The 20,051-nt window shown below is 39.8% G+C and overlaps 2 protein-coding genes across 2 annotated transcripts in view; one reads left to right on the top strand and one right to left on the bottom strand.

Moving 5' to 3' along the window:
• Positions 1-29: 29 nt before the first annotated feature.
• Positions 30-9,111, bottom strand: LOC142381957 (cilia- and flagella-associated protein 157-like). The gene is made up of 9 exons (XM_075467304.1): positions 8,948-9,111; positions 6,660-6,931; positions 6,312-6,465; positions 5,946-6,213; positions 5,710-5,831; positions 3,803-3,953; positions 3,236-3,396; positions 891-1,046; positions 30-693 (listed from the first exon to the last, which is right to left on the bottom strand). The coding sequence occupies exons 1-9, from the start codon at positions 9,109-9,111 to the stop codon at positions 597-599; spliced, it is 1,545 nt and encodes a 514-aa protein (XP_075323419.1). The 3' UTR covers positions 30-596.
• A 5,052-nt stretch (positions 9,112-14,163) lies between these two features.
• The window catches only part of dmrt1 (doublesex and mab-3 related transcription factor 1), a 30,091-nt gene continuing 24,203 nt past the window's right edge, over positions 14,164-20,051 (top strand). Inside the window, exons 1-3 of the mRNA XM_075468926.1 lie at positions 14,164-14,453; positions 15,965-16,139; positions 19,703-19,860. Of these exons, the coding sequence (XP_075325041.1) occupies positions 14,235-14,453; positions 15,965-16,139; positions 19,703-19,860 (552 nt within the window). The 5' untranslated portion in view covers positions 14,164-14,234. The remainder of the gene's footprint in view (positions 14,454-15,964; positions 16,140-19,702; positions 19,861-20,051) is intronic.

Genomic DNA, 20,051 nt, shown 5'->3' with positions numbered 1-20,051 from the left:
AAGATAATAACTTTTCACAGTTTGCAGTATATATTTACATTTATTTCTTTTAATATGATGATTATGGTCAATAATCGTAAAACAAAGGAAAGTAGAATGACACTATTTTCACCGGTGTGACGACAAAGCAGGAGATTTAGATTTTCACTTCTTGTTGCTGCTGAAAGACGCAGAAAACGACTCTCAGGACATTTTGTTCCTTTATCTTTTAAAAATTCTTACTAATTTTTTAAGCTATCATATGACGCTGAGAGTTCAAGGCTAAGTTCGTGAGATGGCGAGCTCTTCCACCGTTGTCTGGTTATCACAGTATTAACTCTGAGTGGTTATCTGTTATCAAAGCTTTAAATGCCAGCAAATCATGACTGTTCAGCAAAAAAACGAAAGGAGAGAATGTCCCTCTACGTGACATTACAAATTTAGTAACTTCTAAAACCAGATCCGGCATTCCTTTTAGATAAGTGTGACTCTTTAAAGACATTTCCAGGTATAATCCTCAGTGAACATGAATAATCGGACGGCACCTTCTATTTTAGATGTTTTCCTCCTCTAACATAAAGCCCTTCATGTGGTCTTAGAAATGAGTTTTGTTACAGTCATTTGAATCTGGACACAGAGTGTTTGGATGTCAAAAATCCCACGGCTGAGCGAGTCATGTTGATAGCGCCTGAAGTCTTCTGGCCGACAGGTTTTCTGAGTGAAAGAACAGAAAAATGACAGATGTAGTGTTGCCGGAATCTGTTTTAAAGAAAAATATCTGCAAAACGACAAAACTGAATTCACCATCTGTTTGTGACTGAATTCTTAAAATACTGAAACGACCTCCCTCTATTCTATAAAAAGGGGAAGGAAGAATGAAGGGAAGACCGAGCTGTGTGGTTCAAACAAACCTGTACAAAGGCACAGTGGTGCTGCTGGATCCGGCTCCCGTCCAGGAAAGTGTGTTTTTGTGTTTGGTTGAGGGGCGAGGCACATGGCTGGGGTTGCTGGGCCTCTCGTGGGTCACCTGGAACTGTAAACTCAAATCTTGTTCCAAGTTTGCTGCTCTGCAAAGTCAAAAGAAGGATGATAAAAGCTGGGAGTTTTGATGCCAACAGCATGTAACATTGGACAGAGCTGTACTGTTACTAAGATGACCCACAGGATAACATCTAGCACTTTAACTAATAAAAAAAAACAAAGTATTAGGGCTGGGTGAGTTAACTCGCTAATTATTTAACGGCGATAAATATTTTATTGCGCATTAACACAGGTTTTTTTCAATTATTTTTTGGGGCTTTTGTCTCTTTAATGGATAGGAAAGTTCAGAGAGGCAGGAAGCAGGGGGCAGAGAGAGGGGGAACGACACGCAGCACAGGGCTGTCTGATGCGGGACTCGAACCGGGGCCAGCTGCCACGAGTACTGTAGCCTCTGTACATGGGGCGGCTGCTCAACCCACTACGCCACGGACCACCCCTGTTTTATTATTTATTGTATTATTGTAAAAGTCTGTTGCTCACATGCTTTTATTTTGTAAAAGTCTGTTGCTGTCTGCTGCGGAACCGGAAAAGAAAGTAATCGGCGGATCCACCAAACATGGAGAAGGGTACGGAACTTTTACTCGGTCATTTTCATTTTAAAGTTCTTCCAGACGGCGGAGTCGACAGAACCAAAGTCATCTGTAAACACTGCCAAGTTGAATTGTCTTCTCAGCGTAGTAGTTCCAGTCTAAAATATCACTTAAAGGCAAAACACACAACTGATAGCAGCAAGTCATTCAAGGAAACAGACAGTGGAGCGAGGCTTCTACATAAAAACTACAGAAAGATGCTGATGTTAAAAGTGTGTTTGCACAACAAATGTTATGGCACTTTCATTCATATGGCAGCACATTTAAAATAAAACTAAATGCTAAAAGCTATACACTACTTTTGAATTCATTTTTGGATTTTGCGTACAAATGCGATTAATCGTGATTAATCAGGGAAATCATGTGATTAATTAGATTAAAAATTTTATTCGCTGCCCAGCCCTAAAAAGTATGTATTTACTGGAGCATCACAGCAGAAGATGTCTACACAACCTCATAAGACCAGCGTCAGCTGCAGGCCTCAGCTTGATCAAGTATTACATGTGCTTGTGTTGCTTGTATATTGGACAAAAATTCAATTCAATGATCTGTAATTAATCTCAGAAGGGAAACTATATATTTATTTTGGAGCTTGGCAACAATTTCACTGATGATGTCAGTTCACATGTCCAGGATTACACCATCTGCTGTTAACAAGCGCTGCAACCATCCTCCTTTACTGTTACCTTTCTGTCTGCAGTCTCTGTCTGCCCATAGCCTTAAAGCTGAATACAGAGGTGTTACAGCCATGCCTTGATGAAAGAAAATAATATTGCTTTAATATTCCTGCTGTGTCCTCATCAGGGGTCCATGGTTGTCCATTTTATCTGCCAGTGGTCTCACACTTCCCATGATGACACTTCCTCCTCCTTTCTCTCCGTTTTGTTTCTCCTCTTCCACTCATCTGGATTTGGGGTCTTATTCCAGGCATTACTTGGAGCTCTGGAAAGCTCAGTTAGCTGCTCCATCAGGTCAACAACATTTCATGTTGCCATGGTTATGCATCATAACAAACAAAAAACAAAAAAAATGGCTAGAGTAACTAGCAGAATCCTTCCAGCAGCACAGCATCCAGAAAAAAATGTTTCAGAAATCTGTGTTTTCACATAAAAAAAGCTCAGTAGAACATCTGAAGATGCAGAGAAAGAAACATCTAACCTGCCTTTTAAAAAAAAATGACATCCATGGCAGCAGGGGTCAGCCTCAGGGGTTGTGTAAGTTCTTATTAAGAAAAAACTGTCACCAGTTTAGTGCTTTGGCCTCAAGACTGAACTCTTAGGAACATTTATTGTCATTATTGAGGACCTCTTGTGGTATAATTAAGAACCCATATGAGTCCATCCCCTACCCTGTACACTAAATTGTGCTTTTACATGTTTGTATATTGGCACATGTTGAGGTCATTTCTTTTTATGCTTTGGTAAATCTTTGGCTAAAACACAAAAATATAACTCTGTACAGGCATTTTTGGCCCTGATGGTTTTCCACCATTTTCCAATTTTGATTTTTTTATTTCTGCTCTGAATGGGTCGTCAAAACTCCCACAGAAATACACTCAAAGTGCCATCGAGCACAGATGGATAACGTGCGGCTCTGAGTTTAAAGTGAGCAGGTGATTTTGTTACCGTGGGGCTGCAGCGTCAGAGGCCTGCAGCTCGTTCATTCTGTCCTTCTCTGCAGAGGAAGTGGTGAGTGTGCGCCTCTCCAACACCAGCAGCAGGTTCTGCATCAGGTGCTTCCACCGGACGGCCGAGTCCACCTCTGAGCTGTGCTCTGTTGGTGCCTCCTGCATGGACCAGAGCCAGTGTCAATGGAGAAGTCATGAAAACGTTGGCTGAAACCCGTCACTCGTCAGCTGAGATAAATATTGCAACATGTGAAAATCTCCAGCTACTTTGTAGCGTTGTTGGATGTTTGGTTCAGTCCATTACATTCTTAGATATTTTCATTGTTTCTATGATGCACCAGCTAGTCTGTGTACAAACAAATGATGATCTTCACGGTTAAAAAAAAGTCAGTGAGACGAAATTAGCAAACCTGGAAAACCTAAAGAAATGCAGAGTCAGATGGTTACTATGACGATGCAGTAGTAAGACATCGTTGCAGACTTATTTAACCTTCATTTGAATTAGTCCTAAATCATTTCAGTGGGTGGGTTCAGAAAACCTGGATGAGTGGGATCATTGTTTTACCATCAGGGTTCGTCTGAGAGTGAAGGCAGCTTCCTGCATGAGGCTCTTCATCCTGCTACTCCTCTTCCTCTCCTCCTGTATCTCCGCCTCCATCTGACTCGTCCTTTCTGTGTGTTTGCTGCACTGTTGAGACAGCGAGGCCCGGTCCTGTCTGCAAACACAGTGAAGGGCTGATGTGACAGAGGCGGAGGGTTTCTGCTTTGAATCTGCAGAGAACCACAGACAGAACCGTCTCCAGCAACGTTTAATTCTTGCAGCCGAGCTGAAGAAGCCTCTAACTGAACACTCTGTTGTTATGTAGAAGGCGAGCAGCGTTGTCTATTATTCTGATTCTTTGCATAATCAGAGCAGTCCCCAGCACAGAACCAGCCTTCTTCACTTAGGGGATTTATAATTGATATTGACATGAGTTGATTACCAGACGGTTCTGTCTGTGGTTCTCTGCAGATTCAAAGCAGAAACCCTCCGCCTCTGTCACATCAGCCCTTCACTGTGTTGATCACTTAGGGGATTTATAATTGATATTGACATGAGTTGATTACCTTTTTCTTTTTTTTCCTAAAAAAAGATTTTCTGCTGCTAAAGTCGACTTTATGGGACTGATGGGCGTGATCCATCATTCTGAACTGCTGAAACTTTAAGAATCAGAAGGAAGCTACAGATTCGAGTTATAGTTCATCAGTGACAATATCAATTCAAAATGGCTTTGCTGGCATGAAGAACCAATATTTCATAGCCAACGGAATATAACAATAAAGTGTGTCTTTCTCTTAAGTTTCCCTTTAAAGTTTCAACTTTAAAATGTTTCCCTTTTTTATATAAGACTTCATTTTGGCAAATTAACATCGCTTTTCATCATCATCATAACATTCTATCATAATTTTTGATAATAGAATGTTTTTTTCCTCACGTCGTCTATCATCCAGTAAGAGTTGCCCTTACAACTTTTATTCAGTCAGGCTACGGTTCTGTTTCTGTTCACTTGGGACCAACTGATCAATACTTTTACTTCTAAGCAAACTTTCAGTGTTCCTGGAGGTTCCAGATTTTTCTTTGTTATTCTCTCTCAGTTTGTTTTAGGACTGGGCGAGTTAACTCGTTATTATCGCGTTAACTCGTTAATTATTTAACGCCGATAAATATTTTATCGCGCATTAACGTAGTTTAAAAAATATATATATATATTTTTTAAATTTATTTTATTTTTGTAAAAGTCTGTTGCTCACAGGCTTTTATTTTGTAAAAGTCTGTTGCTGTCTGCTGTGGAACAGGAAAAGAAAGTAATCGGCGGATCCACCAAACATGGAGAAGGGTACGGAACTTTTACTCGGCCATTTTCATTTTAAAGTTCTTCCAGACGGCGGAGTCGATAGAACCAAAGTCATCTGTAAACACTGCCAAGTTGAATTGTGTTCTCAGCGTAGTAGTTCCAGTCTAAAATATCACTTAAAGGCAAAACACACAACTGATAGCAGCAAGTCATTCAAGGAAACAGACAGTGGAGCGATGCTTCTACATAAAAACTACAGAAAGATGCTGATGTTAAAAGTGTGTTTGCACAACAAATGTTATGGCACTTTCATTCATATGGCAGCACATCTAAAATAAAACTAAATGCTAAAAGCTATACACTACTTTTGGATTCATTTTTGGATTTTCCGTACAAATGCGATTAATCGCGATTAATCAGGGAAATCATGTGATTAATTAGATTAAAATTTTTAATCGCTGCCCAGCCCTAGTTTGTTTATGTTTTTTTGTATTTGTTTCACACTGTATGAGAAATATGAACTAACTAAGAGTTAGGGTCACAAAAGACATTTCTTTTTTTTTCTGGAACTGCACTTGACTTGGAATGAAAGGGAACTTGGACAACGTTCAGACGGTGGAGACGGTGAAACCTTGACCTGAGTGTCTCCATCTCCGCCACGACTTCTGTGTGTTCAGTCTGAAGTTGCTCGAGTTGCTGTTTAGAGTGTTTCTGCTCCGCCTCCAGCTGCTGACACTTTTCTGTGAGCTGCTCCACCACCTGATGGAGAGAAGACGAACCTTGTGAAGATTAAAGAAGAGGAACACTATATAATCTAGGAAAAACCCAGTTAAAAAGCACATGAGCTCTGTACACAGCAGTTCTCTCCCTTACCTTCTTATGGGTGCAGTTCATGCGTGACGTTTCGCGGAGCATTTCCTCCAGGATGTCCACGTCCACGCTGAGCTGACTCTTGCGCTCCTGCAGGGCTACGTTCTCCTCCATCAGGGCCCGAGCCTGCTCTGACAGCCGGCCGAAAAGAGCCTTCACCTCCACGTTCTCCTGTAGCACCAACTGGGCTGTCTCGGGAAGCTTCTGGTCCACCCGGTGCTGCATTTCTGCTTCCATGGCTGCCACATGGCTCTCCATCTTCTTCTCTAACCTAAAACAGGAGAGAGATGGAGATGAATTCTGGTGCGTAACGGTTCTTTCCACTTATGTGTGACTGTTATTTAAGTTGTCTAGTTTTTATCTCTTAACCTTCTCTTTTCCAGCAATACTTTCATCTCCAGGCTGTGAATCTCGTCTTTGTGCCGCTCCTCCTGACAAGCCAGCTGCTTCTCCAGAGACTCCAGGTTGGACACCAGCTCCTCCCTCTGCTTCTGAAACTCCTCCAGGCCGGCAAGTCTCTCCACTGGGAGAAGAGGAGGAGAAGAGAGTCCAGTCTCAGGTGTGTGTGTGCAACTGCGTTGATCTACTCTTCTTCTAACAATCTGTGGCTGACTGCTCTAGCGTTGCAGGTTAAATCTTTTTTTTTTTTTTACCAATCTTGCCTGATAAATGCCTCCTAATTCAACATTAGGATCTGATAAGTTAATAAATTCTCACCGAGTGTGGTGTTTTTCTCAGAAAGTTCATCAGTGCGGTCTTGGAGCTCCTTGGTGAGCCGGCTGTGCTGCAGCAGCAGGGCGTCTCTGTCCTGAAGGGCAGCCTGCCGCTGCCTGTCCAGCCGCTCAGACAGCTCATCCACCTGCTTCTCCTTCTCAAACAGGGCGTGTTTCAGGTATTCAACGATGTCCTTCTTCTCCTTTTCCAGTGTGCTGTACCGACAGAGTAAGTCTTTGTTCCGCCTCTCAAGCTCATCACGTTTCACCTGATACCTGCGGAGAACGTGAGGGAAAAAGAAGCTTAGCAACCAATGCCGTCTCTGAATTATTCTAATTTAAATTATTTCTATGTCTTACGTAGGTTTAAAGAGCTGTAATGGTTGCTTGCTATATTATTAAGAGATTTCTAAATACTGTCGTGGATCTGGGGTTTCATGTTTCATTCCCGTGTTATTTCTAAAATAAATTCTCTTTCACTAACTCTTATTAGTTTTGCAACTTGTGTTTGTTTTGCTCCACATCTGTGTCTTGTTCATTGATTCTCCCTCCCTGAACATACGCACTCCTTGGTTTTGTCCTCTAGATTTTATTGTGTACGTGCAGTCAAGCATTTTCCCCTGTTCGCTGCCATTCGTATCGTTTGGCTGCTGCTCTAATGGCTTTACTCTTTTTGATAATTAAGTTTGTCTTTGGACTTTACCAGCTTGTGTTCTGCATCTTTTGCACACTCACCACAACCATGCATTTACCAAAGTGCGTACAAAGGGATTTACAATCATGGCTGGGTTGTAATGGAATAAAATGTAATTGGAAACAGATATAATTAAACAAGAACCTTAAGAAATGTGTAATCAGATTAGTTGCATGGCCATGTATTAATCTTAGGCACATTAATCATAGCTTAACATACATAGCAACAAAAACTTTGATGTTACAGCTCAACGGGAGGTGTTTGGTTAATTAAAAGCAAGTTTCTCCTCTCAGGCTCTCAGTTTCAATGGTGACATTGTTTTTGTAAATGTCCTTTTTTTGTTTACATAAACCTGAACTGGGAACTAGAACATTAACTTAACATTAACTTTGCGGTTAAAGGATAAGACCGGTTTTTTGACATTGGGCCCTTGATTTCACATTATAACATGATGTTCTACTCACCCCTGCTTGTTGTTGAACATTTGGAGCTGTTCCGAAGATATTCGCGAGGCGTCTGGCTGCTCTCTTGAGATATTCGGCCATGAAACGGTTTCCTATGGGCAAGCTTATACAGGTACAAACTATGCTGTTTATAATTTATTAATTACTCTACACCAGCACTGATAACGTGGAGGTGCGTCGCTTACTTAAAAAAATCCGGGTTACTAATTTTGAATTTTAGCCGAATGAATAAATAGGCAGCAGGTCTGTGGGCTGTCTGTGGCAGTAGCACGACGATGACGTCAGTAACACCCACTTTACGACAAAAAAATCAAAATTACAATAACCCGGATTTTTTAAGTAAGCGACGCAACTCCACGTTATCAGTGCTAGTGTAGAGTAATTAATAAATTATAAACAGCATAGTTTGTGCCTGTATAAGCTTGCCCATAGGAAACCGTTTCATGGCCGAATATCTCAAGAGAGCAGCCGGACGCCTCGCGAATATCTTCGGAACAGCTCCAAATGACAAACAACAAGCAGGGGTGAGTAGAACATCATGTTATAATGTGAAATCAAGGGCCCAATGTCAAAAAACCGGTCTTATCCTTTAAGTGAGAAATGACCTCTATGTGGCCTCTGAAACTTAGTACTGTGCAAAAGTCATTTCTTTATATATTGCCAGAAAAAAACAGCATATGGTAAATATGTTAAGTTTGTACATTTTTAAGGAGTTTCATTCATCCCTCCATCGGACCTGTTGCCACTGATTTTCAGTCCACATAATCGGGTGCAAAGACTGGACTGAAAACCAATGGAAAAAGCAGCCAAAGTCCTAAAAAAACCAACTTGGAAACACCTTCAGACAGCTTTAAGAATTATTGCTCACACTCACTTTAAAAGATAACAAGAAAGTCTGATTCCTGCAGTGATTTTTGCACACACACTGCGCAAATCTCATTTTAATTCTTGCTAAGTATTACATCCACAAATGTAAATTTAGTCAAACTTTTAAAGTTTTATATTTTTCTTAGAATTTTTTTCTAAATCCCAATCGCTTTCACTGAACTCAATCATCTATTGCGGTGAATAAAAAAAGAAAAGAAAAACATAAGTAAGTAAGTCGCTTTTCTCATGAACGTAAAACAGCCTCACCTCTCCAGTTCTTCGTCCAAATATCTTATTTGAGTCAGGCACAAATCCCTCTCTCTGTCGGCAGAGCTGCTTTTATACGCAGAAGTCGGGGGACCTTCTGTTTTGGGTGCTTTGGTGTTTCCATTCTGTTTGTCGCCGCTTTTCTTCTCCTTCTTTTTGGGCATTTTGTCAGACAAAGTTTTAACCGAGAGCCAAACGGGGTGAACTTATACTGCACCGTTGCTGGGCAACGCTGCCTTCAGGGACTCCTGGAAACGGTGGTTTCTTCTCATGAACACTGTGAATAAAAGACTATGGCTGTGTTCGAAACCGGATACTACATACTACATACTATATACTGCATACTACATACTACATACTGCATACTACATACTGCATACTACATACTACATACTACATACTACATACTGCATACTACATACTGCATACTACATACTGCATACTACATACTACATACTGCATACTACATACTGCATACTACATACTACATACTGCATACTACATACTGCATACTACATACTGCATACTACATACTGCATACTGCATACTACATACTACATACTGCATACTACATACTGCATACTACATACTGCATACTGCATACTACATACTACATACTGCATACTGCATACTACATACTACATACTGCATACTACATACTACATACTGCATACTGCATACTACATACTACATACTGCATACTACATACTGCATACTACATACTACATACTGCATACTACATACTGCATACTACATACTGCATACTACATACTACATACTGCATACTACATACTGCATACTACATACTGCATACTGCATACTACATACTACATACTGCATACTACATACTGCATACTACATACTGCATACTGCATACTACATACTACATACTGCATACTACATACTGCATACTACATACTGCATACTGCATACTACATACTACATACTATATACTGCATACTACATACTACATACTGCATACTACATACTGCATACTACATACTGCATACTACATACTGCATACTGCATACTACATACTGCATACTACATACTGCATACTACATACTACATACTGCATACTACATACTGCATACTACATACTGCATACTGCATACTACATACTGCATACTGCATACTACATACTGCATACTACATACTACATACTGCATACTACATACTGCATACTACATACTGCATACTGCATACTGCATACTACATACTACATACTGCATACTGCATACTACATACTACATACTGCATACTGCATACTACATACTGCATACTACATACTGCATACTACACACTATATACTACATACTACATTCTACATACTACATACTACATACTGCATACTACATACTGCATACTACATACTGCATACTGCATACTACATACTGCATACTGCATACTACATACTGCATACTACATACTACATACTACATACTGCATACTGCATACTATATACTACATACTACATACTGCATACTACATACTACATACTACATACTGCATACTGCATACTACATACTACATACTGCATACTGCATACTACATACTGCATACTGCATACTGCATACTATATACTACATACAACATACTGCATACTACATACTGCATACTGCATACTACATACTACATACTATATACTACATACTACATACTATATACTACATACTACATATTGCATACTACATACTGCATACTTCCATACTACATACTACATACTGCATACTGCATACTGCATACTGCATACTGCATACTGCATACTACATACTGCATACTGCATACTACATACTGCATACTGCATACTACATACTGCATACTACATACTGCATACTACATACTACATACTATATACTGCATACTACATATTGCATACTGCATAGTGCATACTGCATACTGCATACTACATACTACATACTACATACTGCATACTTGCATACTGCATACTTCCATACTGCATACTCATCGATCAGACAGTATGCAGAGCGTTTACCCACAATGCATTTCACTCCTGCCCGAGCCGAAATCAGCCGGCCTGAAGCTAATTTCCCTTAAGCTCTAAACTCTGTAAACTTTAGCAACACTTGAAACATTTTCAGGTGAGAAAGTAGTCGTTTAGATCGCCAACGTGTTGAAAACCTGACAAAATACCGGCTATTTACAATTTTGTTCCCACGAATTCGGCGCTACTAAAGCTGAGCAACGCACTTCCGGTTATTTTCACAAAATAAAATACCTGTTGCCTTTTATCGTAGGGAAAGCCATTACGATACAATTGGTGCGTTTGTTTTGAAAACAGGAAGTGAACCTACCCTCGTTGTAGCTAGCTCGAAACTGCCGTTTTGACAGGAAATGTCGATCGGTGACATCACGTTACGTTGCATCTTGGGTAGTTTGAGTATGAGTAGTAACCTCATGATGCATACCCAACATTTCGGAGAATCTAGTATGTATTCGGGAACTTCTCGCTGACTCAAACTCGCTTACTAACTCAAAAAGTTAGTAGGAATAGTAGGAGAAGTAGGAGAAGTATGCGGTTTGGAACACAGCCTTAATAACAAATATGGTGAATCTGACATTACTTGTGAGAATTGTGTTCTTCGTGATGTAATGTTACCAGTTCTCTTAGCGTGGAATGCATCATCCACATATATGCCTATAATCTTTTTTAGATAGTCCTTGTAGTCGCATCATAGTTTAGAATTTATCGATTAAACTACCAGTTGTACATACTATTAGCCTCTAATCCAGTGCTGAACACCATTGGCAGAACCTTCCTTACACTGCCCTTTATTACTGCATTATAATCTATCTTTATGCCATGGAGGCAGTTAAACTCATTGTTGCAACTCTACATCCAGTTACCTTGCAGCTCCAGGAGCTGAACCACCCAAGTGTAGTGGTTATTTAAATTTATACAGTGATTCAGAGCCTCTTTGTAATTGGTAACTTTTCATCCTCCCCTCTGTTTGGCTGCAGGAGGTTTGATTTGGTGCCTTGGTATTTCACCTCACTCCCTGCCTATAAACCCCCTTGGCTGGCTGACTGTGGAGGTTAATTATTTTTCAGCTCAATCAAGCCTAGTAAATTAATAAGAGAGAATACATTTATTAGTTCACCATGCGGCAAAGTGAAAGGAAAAAAAAATGCTGCAGTAAATGCAATTTAAAATGAAGCTACGTGGATGCATGACAATATAACTGCAAATTATTTAGTTAAATCACAGTAAAATCATTGGTTTATACAAACTGAGTATTAGGATACAATGAAAGTCATTAAGGAGAATGAAATTTAACTAGGGAAACTAATCATCTGCATCCAGAGTAACGCTGTTCGGGTTCATAGTTGAATAATGTTTTTACCACAGAAAACAATTAGTCTCATTTTTCAGCCACCCACAGACATAGATTCTAAGATTTTAAAAGGCTACAGTTAAACTTCACTTTGTTCGCTGACTTTTATAAACTCATATAAAACATGTGAAATTTAATGGCATCTCTTCAGACTTCTGGTGTAAGTCTTAAGAGATGCCATTAAATTTGTGTCGAACCTTTCTGTGACCCTATGTGCCATAAACCTGACATCGAGCGGTGAATTACCATCAAACTTAGAAGCTATTCTTAATTGAGATGGGGTGAATGAACACCAAATGAGCTGATGTCCTGAAAAACTGCATCACATGTTGGCTAAAACGTTTATTTCATGTTGCAAATGAACTACGAAAAACTAAGAGCCAGAACTGGAAGTTGTGTGATCAGCTTCTTCACTGTCAGACAGTGTTACTGTGGTTTTCTATTTAGTCTGATTTCAACTGTTTTTATCTTCATCTATTTCATTGTGTTTTTAAAGTGCTGTTTTGGAAATAGATTTTTCAGTGACTTTTTTTTTTTGTCTTTAAGAAATAAAGGTCTGGAAGACTTAATTTTGATATTCTAAATTCAGGCAAAACTTAGATGATTGTCTTTGGACCTGTGGGCCTCAGGAAGACATTGTCTTGTCATTGGCTTGGCTTTTAATGACCAAGATTCATCATAACTTAAAGATCCCAAAGTTTGATATTTTCCCAACAGAGCACTTTGCTCTCAGACGGCAGATTCCTGAGCCTGGTTCTGCTGGAGGTTTATTCCTGTTAAAAGAGTTTTTCTCTCCACTGCCGCCTCTTGCATGCTCAGGAGAGGGGAACGAATTGAAGAGAAGTTTCTGTTGGTTTCTTCATCACAGCAATTCGATCATTGTCATGAATTGCATTTTGTGTTTCTGTCATGATCTGTGTTTCTGTTTAGTCTCTAGTTTACAGTTTAGCCTTGCCATTTACTAACTTTCCTCAGTCTCTCTTATTCCCAGTCATCAGCTGCACTCACTTACCAATCACCCTCCATAATATTTAGTCTCCCAGTTTGTTCATGTTCTTTGGTAGATCCTCACAGTCATTCAGGTTTGTCCATAGTCAGGTTTTTGTTTGTTCCTTAAGTCTTATTTTGTCAGTTTAGGTTTTTGTTTTCCAGCTTTGCCGCGTTTTTTGTTACAGTCTTTGAAATAAATCAAGTTTTTATTTCTATATTTGCATCTGGGTCCTATCTCCTCACCACCACGCCACTGGTTTTGACAATCATCACACTCGAAGTGTAACTGGATGAAACTAAACTGTATCTAACCAGACTAGTTTATTTTTCTTTAAACTTGAGATGACTGTGGGGAATTGTCGCAATATAAGTAAACAGAATTTAATTTCACTATCTGAAATACTGATGCTTCTTTTATTAGCAGGGTTTTTTTTTTTTTTTTTTTTTGTAGGTGGTGGAAATCTATTTTCTACTGTTTGCACTTTCAGGCCACCAAAGTTAAATAATATGTTAAATTATGGAATTACAAAAATGGAGAGCAATTTCACTGGTAAATTCCCAAATAATCCTGTTAATCTGAGTTTTATTTTATTATATAAGTATTTGTATTGGTTCTACTGTTTATTGATATAGACAAACACAGTTTTTTAATTATTTATTTTACTAACAATCTCAGTAGAAGCGGAGAAGAAGAAAGATGCTCTCCCCCGCTTCCAGCTCCTTTCCTCCCACTGGAGTTTAGGGAAAGTCTCACATTTTTTTTTCTTTTCTTTGTCTTTCTTTTTATTTTTTTCACAGCCACAGCGGTAGCAAAGCGGGGAGGGCTGTGGCCTTATAACCCCAGCCTGGCACCAGTACACAACATAACCAGCCAAACTGTATCTAAACTCTCAGCATATACAGTAGCTCCCGAGCCAGCCCTGAAGTTACCAGCAGCAGCCATGAGCAAGGACAAGCAAAGCAAGCAGGTGCCAGAGTGCACCAGACCCCAGTCTCCGACCAAAGGCCAGAAGTCCCCCAGGATGCCCAAATGCTCCCGCTGCAGGAACCACGGATACGTCTCTCCTCTGAAGGGCCACAAAAGATTCTGCAACTGGAGGGACTGCCAGTGTCCCAAATGTAAACTGATAGCGGAGAGGCAGAGAGTCATGGCGGCGCAGGTAACCCGTTATCTCCGCCAACTGTCACCTCAAACTGCGTCTGACCCGCGAAAAGACGAAGAGACTGTGTGGAGAAAATGTATTCATATTTGGATAGTTTATTTTTATACATATTTTTAAGCACTAACAGCATGTTTACCCTCGTTTACATTTGTGTGCTAACAGACAGGTCAAAACTTAAATCTCAGTTTAGCTAGCGAAGTTTCCACACGGCTAATGATGTTGATTATTAAAAGTTGCTAAAGCTTACATGTGGAAAGTAACAAAAAGCCTACAAGAAATAGATCAGCAACACTTTTTTATTGTATCCATATTTTGCGTTTATTTGGCATGTAACTTTATTTCTATATTGAAGTTACATTTTGAGGGTTATAAATAGATACATTTTAGATTTAGGCTCATCGGTGACTATGTTTTGAGCTAACTTATTGATATGCTGCACATTTTAAAACTGGCATGTTGCGAACCGCTTCATACATAGATAGATGGTATCTTATTAATCCTAAAGGAAATCCAAGGTAAGTTATAGGATTGTGCAAAAGCCCGGGGCCAGCCGTTATTTCTTCATATTTTGCCTCCAAGGAGCCAGACTCTCTGGTAATCTATGAAAGTGTTCTCTCCCGTTTTCAGAGGATTGTGCTTGTCTGTTGTTTTTTTTAATCCATAGAACACTTGGCTGTGTCATTCACGCAGTACTTAAAGGTTGAACAAGTGTTGTTTCTACACATAAAAGACAGTTTATCTTGAAATAAATGAAATAATGAGGCTTTTGCATGGTCTATAAAAGCAAGAAACAAATTCACCGGCAAACCAAAATGGAACATCCAACCACGGCTGACTTATGTGGATCATTTTCTCCCGTGTGTCTTTGAGTGATTTACTCATAATCTGGTATAACACCTCCTCCTCTATAACATCTAATCTTTGCCTAACCAGAATGTTGCACCTTTGTACCTGGTTTATTTGTCCTCCGTCGTGTAAACAGATTGAAATAGATTTAGCTTTTAATGCATAGGCATAAGGTTTCTTACTGCACTGGAGCTTGAATAATGATCCACACAATTGCATTGTAAAAGTGCTAAACTACTGAATATAAATGCCAGCACCCATCACAGTTTTCAACAGCCCGTTCTTAACTAGACGCATGGCTTATATTATTCAATGTTCAATGTTCAACGTGTATTGTTTATATTTTATATTGATTATGAAACATATTAAAAACAATATAATCAGATAATTCATTGGTATCAGAATATTTTTAGATTTTTTTTTTGGTTTACAGGTGGCTCAAATAACATGTTTTTTAACTACTTACAAAAAATAACTGATAGAAGTGGTTGATAAGCTTTAACTTTGAAGTGCAGATAGTAATGTTTTTCTGTGATATCTTCCCCAAACGTACATAAGAAGCTATCATAGATTTCACAAAAATCCAGTTATAGTCTGATTTATTTTTATCTTTTCTATGCCGTACAGTTTCTTATTAAACCTCTCCTCCTCCTCCCTTTCAGGTTGCATTGAGGAGACAGCAGGCTCAAGAAGAGGAACTCGGGATTTGTAGTCCTGTGGCGTTGTCTGGTCCTGAGGTGATGGTAAAGAACGAAGCTGGAGCTGACTGCCTGTTCTCTGTGGAGGGACGATCCAGCACACCACACGACATCTCCAGCTCTTCTTTAGCTGTCGCAGGTAAAACACAGCCATTCAAAATGTGTGTCAAACCAAAAATCCTATCAAAAGACATCAAAAGATTTGGAGAGAAGGCAGAAATATTTGAAGAGAGCCTGAAGAGAGGCATGCATGATATCATTATTCCTCCATTCACAGCATTAAAGATGTGTTTGGCCTCTTAAGTGGTGGTGAGATGTTGGTATATTGGAAGATTTTACAGCAGCACTTAAACTATATAAATTTAATGCATTTCATTGATTTATTTTTTGTTAAATTTGATGTAAAACATTTCAAATATTAGCAAATTCCTTTTAAATCATGGAAGGCTTTAAAGAATAACTGTACACAAAACTATGGAAAACTAGCAAATATGTAATGTGTATCACAGTTAAAGGGCAACTCCGGGGCATTTGAAGCGCAATCCCATTGCAAGAGGTTGTCAAATACTGACAGTAGGACACAGACTGGTGCAAATCGGCGCTCCCTGTGCGGCGATTGCGCTATTTGCGCAGCCTGTCATGCTAGCCAAATACGTGGTGGCAAAGGGGCAAATTCTAACCCTTCCACGTAAAACTTGCACACTGCAGAAACGTCACACCACTTTATAAACCATCCGACAATAAAGTCACAAGCCTTGCCATCAAAACCATATGCATGGTTCTCACATTACTGGCATGGGGACGTTACAAAACAACTTTATAAACAGCATGTCACTTACCGGTTGTTGGTATGCGCGCGCATGTGAAAGCCCAAAAGAGTCGATGGACGATACTCCCATATACGAAACATTACAACAATACATGCCCAGTAATATTGTTGTAATGTTTTAAATACTTGAACACAGTTTTTCTAGAGAATATAATTGTTTTGTATATGGGATTATTCTCCATCGACTCTTTTGGGCTTTCACATGCGCGCGCATACCAACACCCGGTGAGTTACATGCTGTTTATAAAGTTGTTTTGTAACGTTCCCATGCCAGTAATGTGAGAACCATGCATATGGTTTTGATGGTAAGGCGTGTGACTTTATTGTCGGATGGTTTATAATAGGGCTGAACGATATATCGTTATCGTATCCATATCGAGATATGAACATTCAAGAAAGTAATTTCGAAAAAGCAACGATATAAACGATATATTTCCCCCGCGCTCGCCCTGCTTATACAGCTCCGGCAGTCACCATAAACATTACTTTTAAGATTGCGCTTGAACGCACCCCACCGCCAGCCAACCACAAAGCTTATTTCACGCTTGCTGTGGATCGACAGCTGAAGCCAACCAATGACAAACATAGGAGGGTGGGAGTGAGGGAGACGCACACAGCCACACACATTCACGGGGAATTCACGGTGAAATCAAAACGAAAGAAACGAAAGAAAAGTGACATGAGCGCGGAAGATAATTCGGCCGGTGGCAGTGCAGAATCTAATTTTGTGCCAAAACATAAATCATCCTCCATTATTTGGAGGTATTTTGGATTTAGAAAGGATGATGTCGACCAGAGCGAGGTGTTGTGCAGGTCGTGCTTGGCGAAAATTAATCAATAAAACTGCACTCTTTTGTTTGATGAAATTTTGTCCATATTGTTCAGCCCAAGTTTATAAAGTGGTGTGACGTTTCTGCAGTGTGCAAGTTGTTGTTTTACGTGGAAGGTTTAGAATTTGCCCCTTGGCCACCACGTATTAGCCTAGCATGACAGGCTGCGCAAACAGCGCAATCGCCGCACAGGGAGCGCAGATTTGCACCAGTCTGTGTCCTACTATCAGTATTTGACAACCTCTAGCAATGGGATTGCGCTTCAAATGCCCCGGAGTTCCCCTTTAACTGTGATCCTGAAACAGTTCCGGCTGATTTATTCAGTCCAACAGGATATGATCAGCAGGTACTGAACTATTGAACTGATTTTTAAATTTTTATTTTTAAAGAAAAGTGACAAACACACCTGGTTCCATCAAGCTGGTCGGAGCTGTCGCTTGTTTTGACAAAACTGAAATGAATTGAATAATACTTACCTACTTCCAGGTGAAATAAATGTTTGCACAATATGATTTTTAAGTATTACAAGATATAAACAGGTGCTTAGATGATACCACAATTGATTTTTACTGTGTTTTTTTGCACTATAATCTAAGATTTTATTCACTTTAAAAAAAAAGTGCTTCTCAATTAATCCATAGTGAATCAGCAGACATGTCAAAAACTATCCCACCTGCGTAATTGTTCTGTTAAACCCTAATACGAGTGGATGATGGCTTTATAATGAACTCATAGTTGACACCAGGATCAGACTAATTGCTTTATTAGACTTTGAGAGGTCACTTCATGTACAGAGAACAGCACGTTTTCAGCTGTTTGACCCTGATCAGTGTCACCATAAATGGATGGATTTCCGTTGCTGTTTTCGATTCGCGTTTAGAGGATGTGAGCAAGAAAAAGTTTATGGAAACAGTAAAAAATAAAAGGTAATCTTTCGCTTATGTGCAAAAACGTAAATCTGCAAGCTTGAGGTGGTTTTCGCCTGTTTCGAAGAAGACTCGATACCCATCAGTGGAAATGAGCCTTTCACCTCACCGGCTGCTTCTGGTCTGAGCTGACGAAAAATAAACGGGTGACTGGCAGGTGTCTTCCCAGATATCACCTAATATTCCAGATAATGCCATAGATTAAAGTCATTTCATCAAACCAGTTGAAGAAAATGTGTCTTATTCGCATTTCCATTTAGTGGGTTTTCAAATGGTCGCTTCAGATTTGCTTCACTCGTGAACAGACAGACTAATCATTATAGTTACGTCTTAAATGACAAACTTATATGTACATATTGTTCTCTACCTAAAACAATGTTTACAGTCAGATATTTTGAATGAATCAGAATAAAAACTATTTGATGGCAGCAAATTCAAATGTTATCCTTGAATTTGTTCCTGCAGGTAGAGTGACGGCTTAATAGACGGGAGGGAACGCGGTATATGGAGTTATGATATGATGAAGGTCAAGGCTGCTCATGCTCAGATTTCAGCCTCTTTATCTTGGCTGCAGAGAGACTGGACTGTGGTTGGAAAAAGGAGTCGAGCACTCTTTGATACGGTGATGACAAGACTTGCTGTAGAACAGGGACAACAAATGTCATTCTATTTGGCTTCACTGGTGCATAGTGTCTTCATTGTGCGAGACCAAAAGATCAGGGTCTGCCTGAGAAGAATGTGGCCTTGCTGATAAGAAAAGTACAACAGATAGCGAGTAATTATGTTGTACTTTTCATCCTGATAGAACCAATCCCTCCTGTCTGCATGTTTGACTCCTGCAGGTGGTGCTGTTGGCAGTAGTTTGATCTGTGTTTGGGCAGAATGACCCGAAAATCCTGCTGTTTTCCAACTGATCCAACTGCATTTTCAATTAAATGTTACTCTTTGGTGTAAAAAAACATAAATGCTTGCTTAAAGGCTGCAAAAATATGTGCATACATCTAGCCTGCGCTTCACCTTCCAAATAATCTGAAAGTCCTGATCAGATGCCCTAAGCTTTAACCTCTGAGCCCCTGTTTGTCTCATCATCCGTCCACTCTTCGGGTCTTATTTCCAGGAAGCCGCTCGGCATCGTCCTCCAGCCCATCAGCTGCTGCCAGGGCTCATACTGAAGGATCGTCCGACCTGCTGCTGGAAACCTCGTATTACAATTTCTACCAGCCGTCACGCTACCCCACCTACTATGGCAACCTTTACAACTACCAGCAGTACCAGGTAACGTACACTAACCCCTCAGCTGTTTTTCAATAAAACTCATTCAAATAGTTAATGGTAGGTATTTTACTGTCTTTGATATATGTTGAGGAAATATTTGATCCTGGAACAGGATTCTGTTGGGTGAGCTCAGCAGGGAAATTGCAATTTCTAATCATTATAATATTGTTCTGTTTCCTCAAACTTGACCT

Source organism: Odontesthes bonariensis, chromosome 6 (genome assembly GCF_027942865.1).
Source record: "Odontesthes bonariensis isolate fOdoBon6 chromosome 6, fOdoBon6.hap1, whole genome shotgun sequence".
Lineage (NCBI taxonomy): Eukaryota > Metazoa > Chordata > Actinopteri > Atheriniformes > Atherinopsidae > Odontesthes > Odontesthes bonariensis.
Note: the sequence above shows the minus strand (reverse complement) of the source record. Positions and strands in the feature narration are given on the sequence as shown.

What these genes read in the sequence shown, in the direction of transcription:
- LOC142381957 (XM_075467304.1), bottom strand. Translation starts at nt 9,111, where the DNA reads ATGCCCAAAAAGAAGGAGAAGAAAAGCGGCGACAAACAGAATGGAAAC. An exon ending in TGAGAAAAACACCACACTCG is followed by an intron (nt 6,466 to 6,659) that starts GTGAGAATTTAT and finishes CTCTTCTCCCAG; the next exon opens with TGGAGAGACTTGCCGGCCTG. An exon ending in CTCTCAGACGAACCCTGATG is followed by an intron (nt 3,397 to 3,802) that starts GTAAAACAATGA and finishes TGGTCCATGCAG; the next exon opens with GAGGCACCAACAGAGCACAG.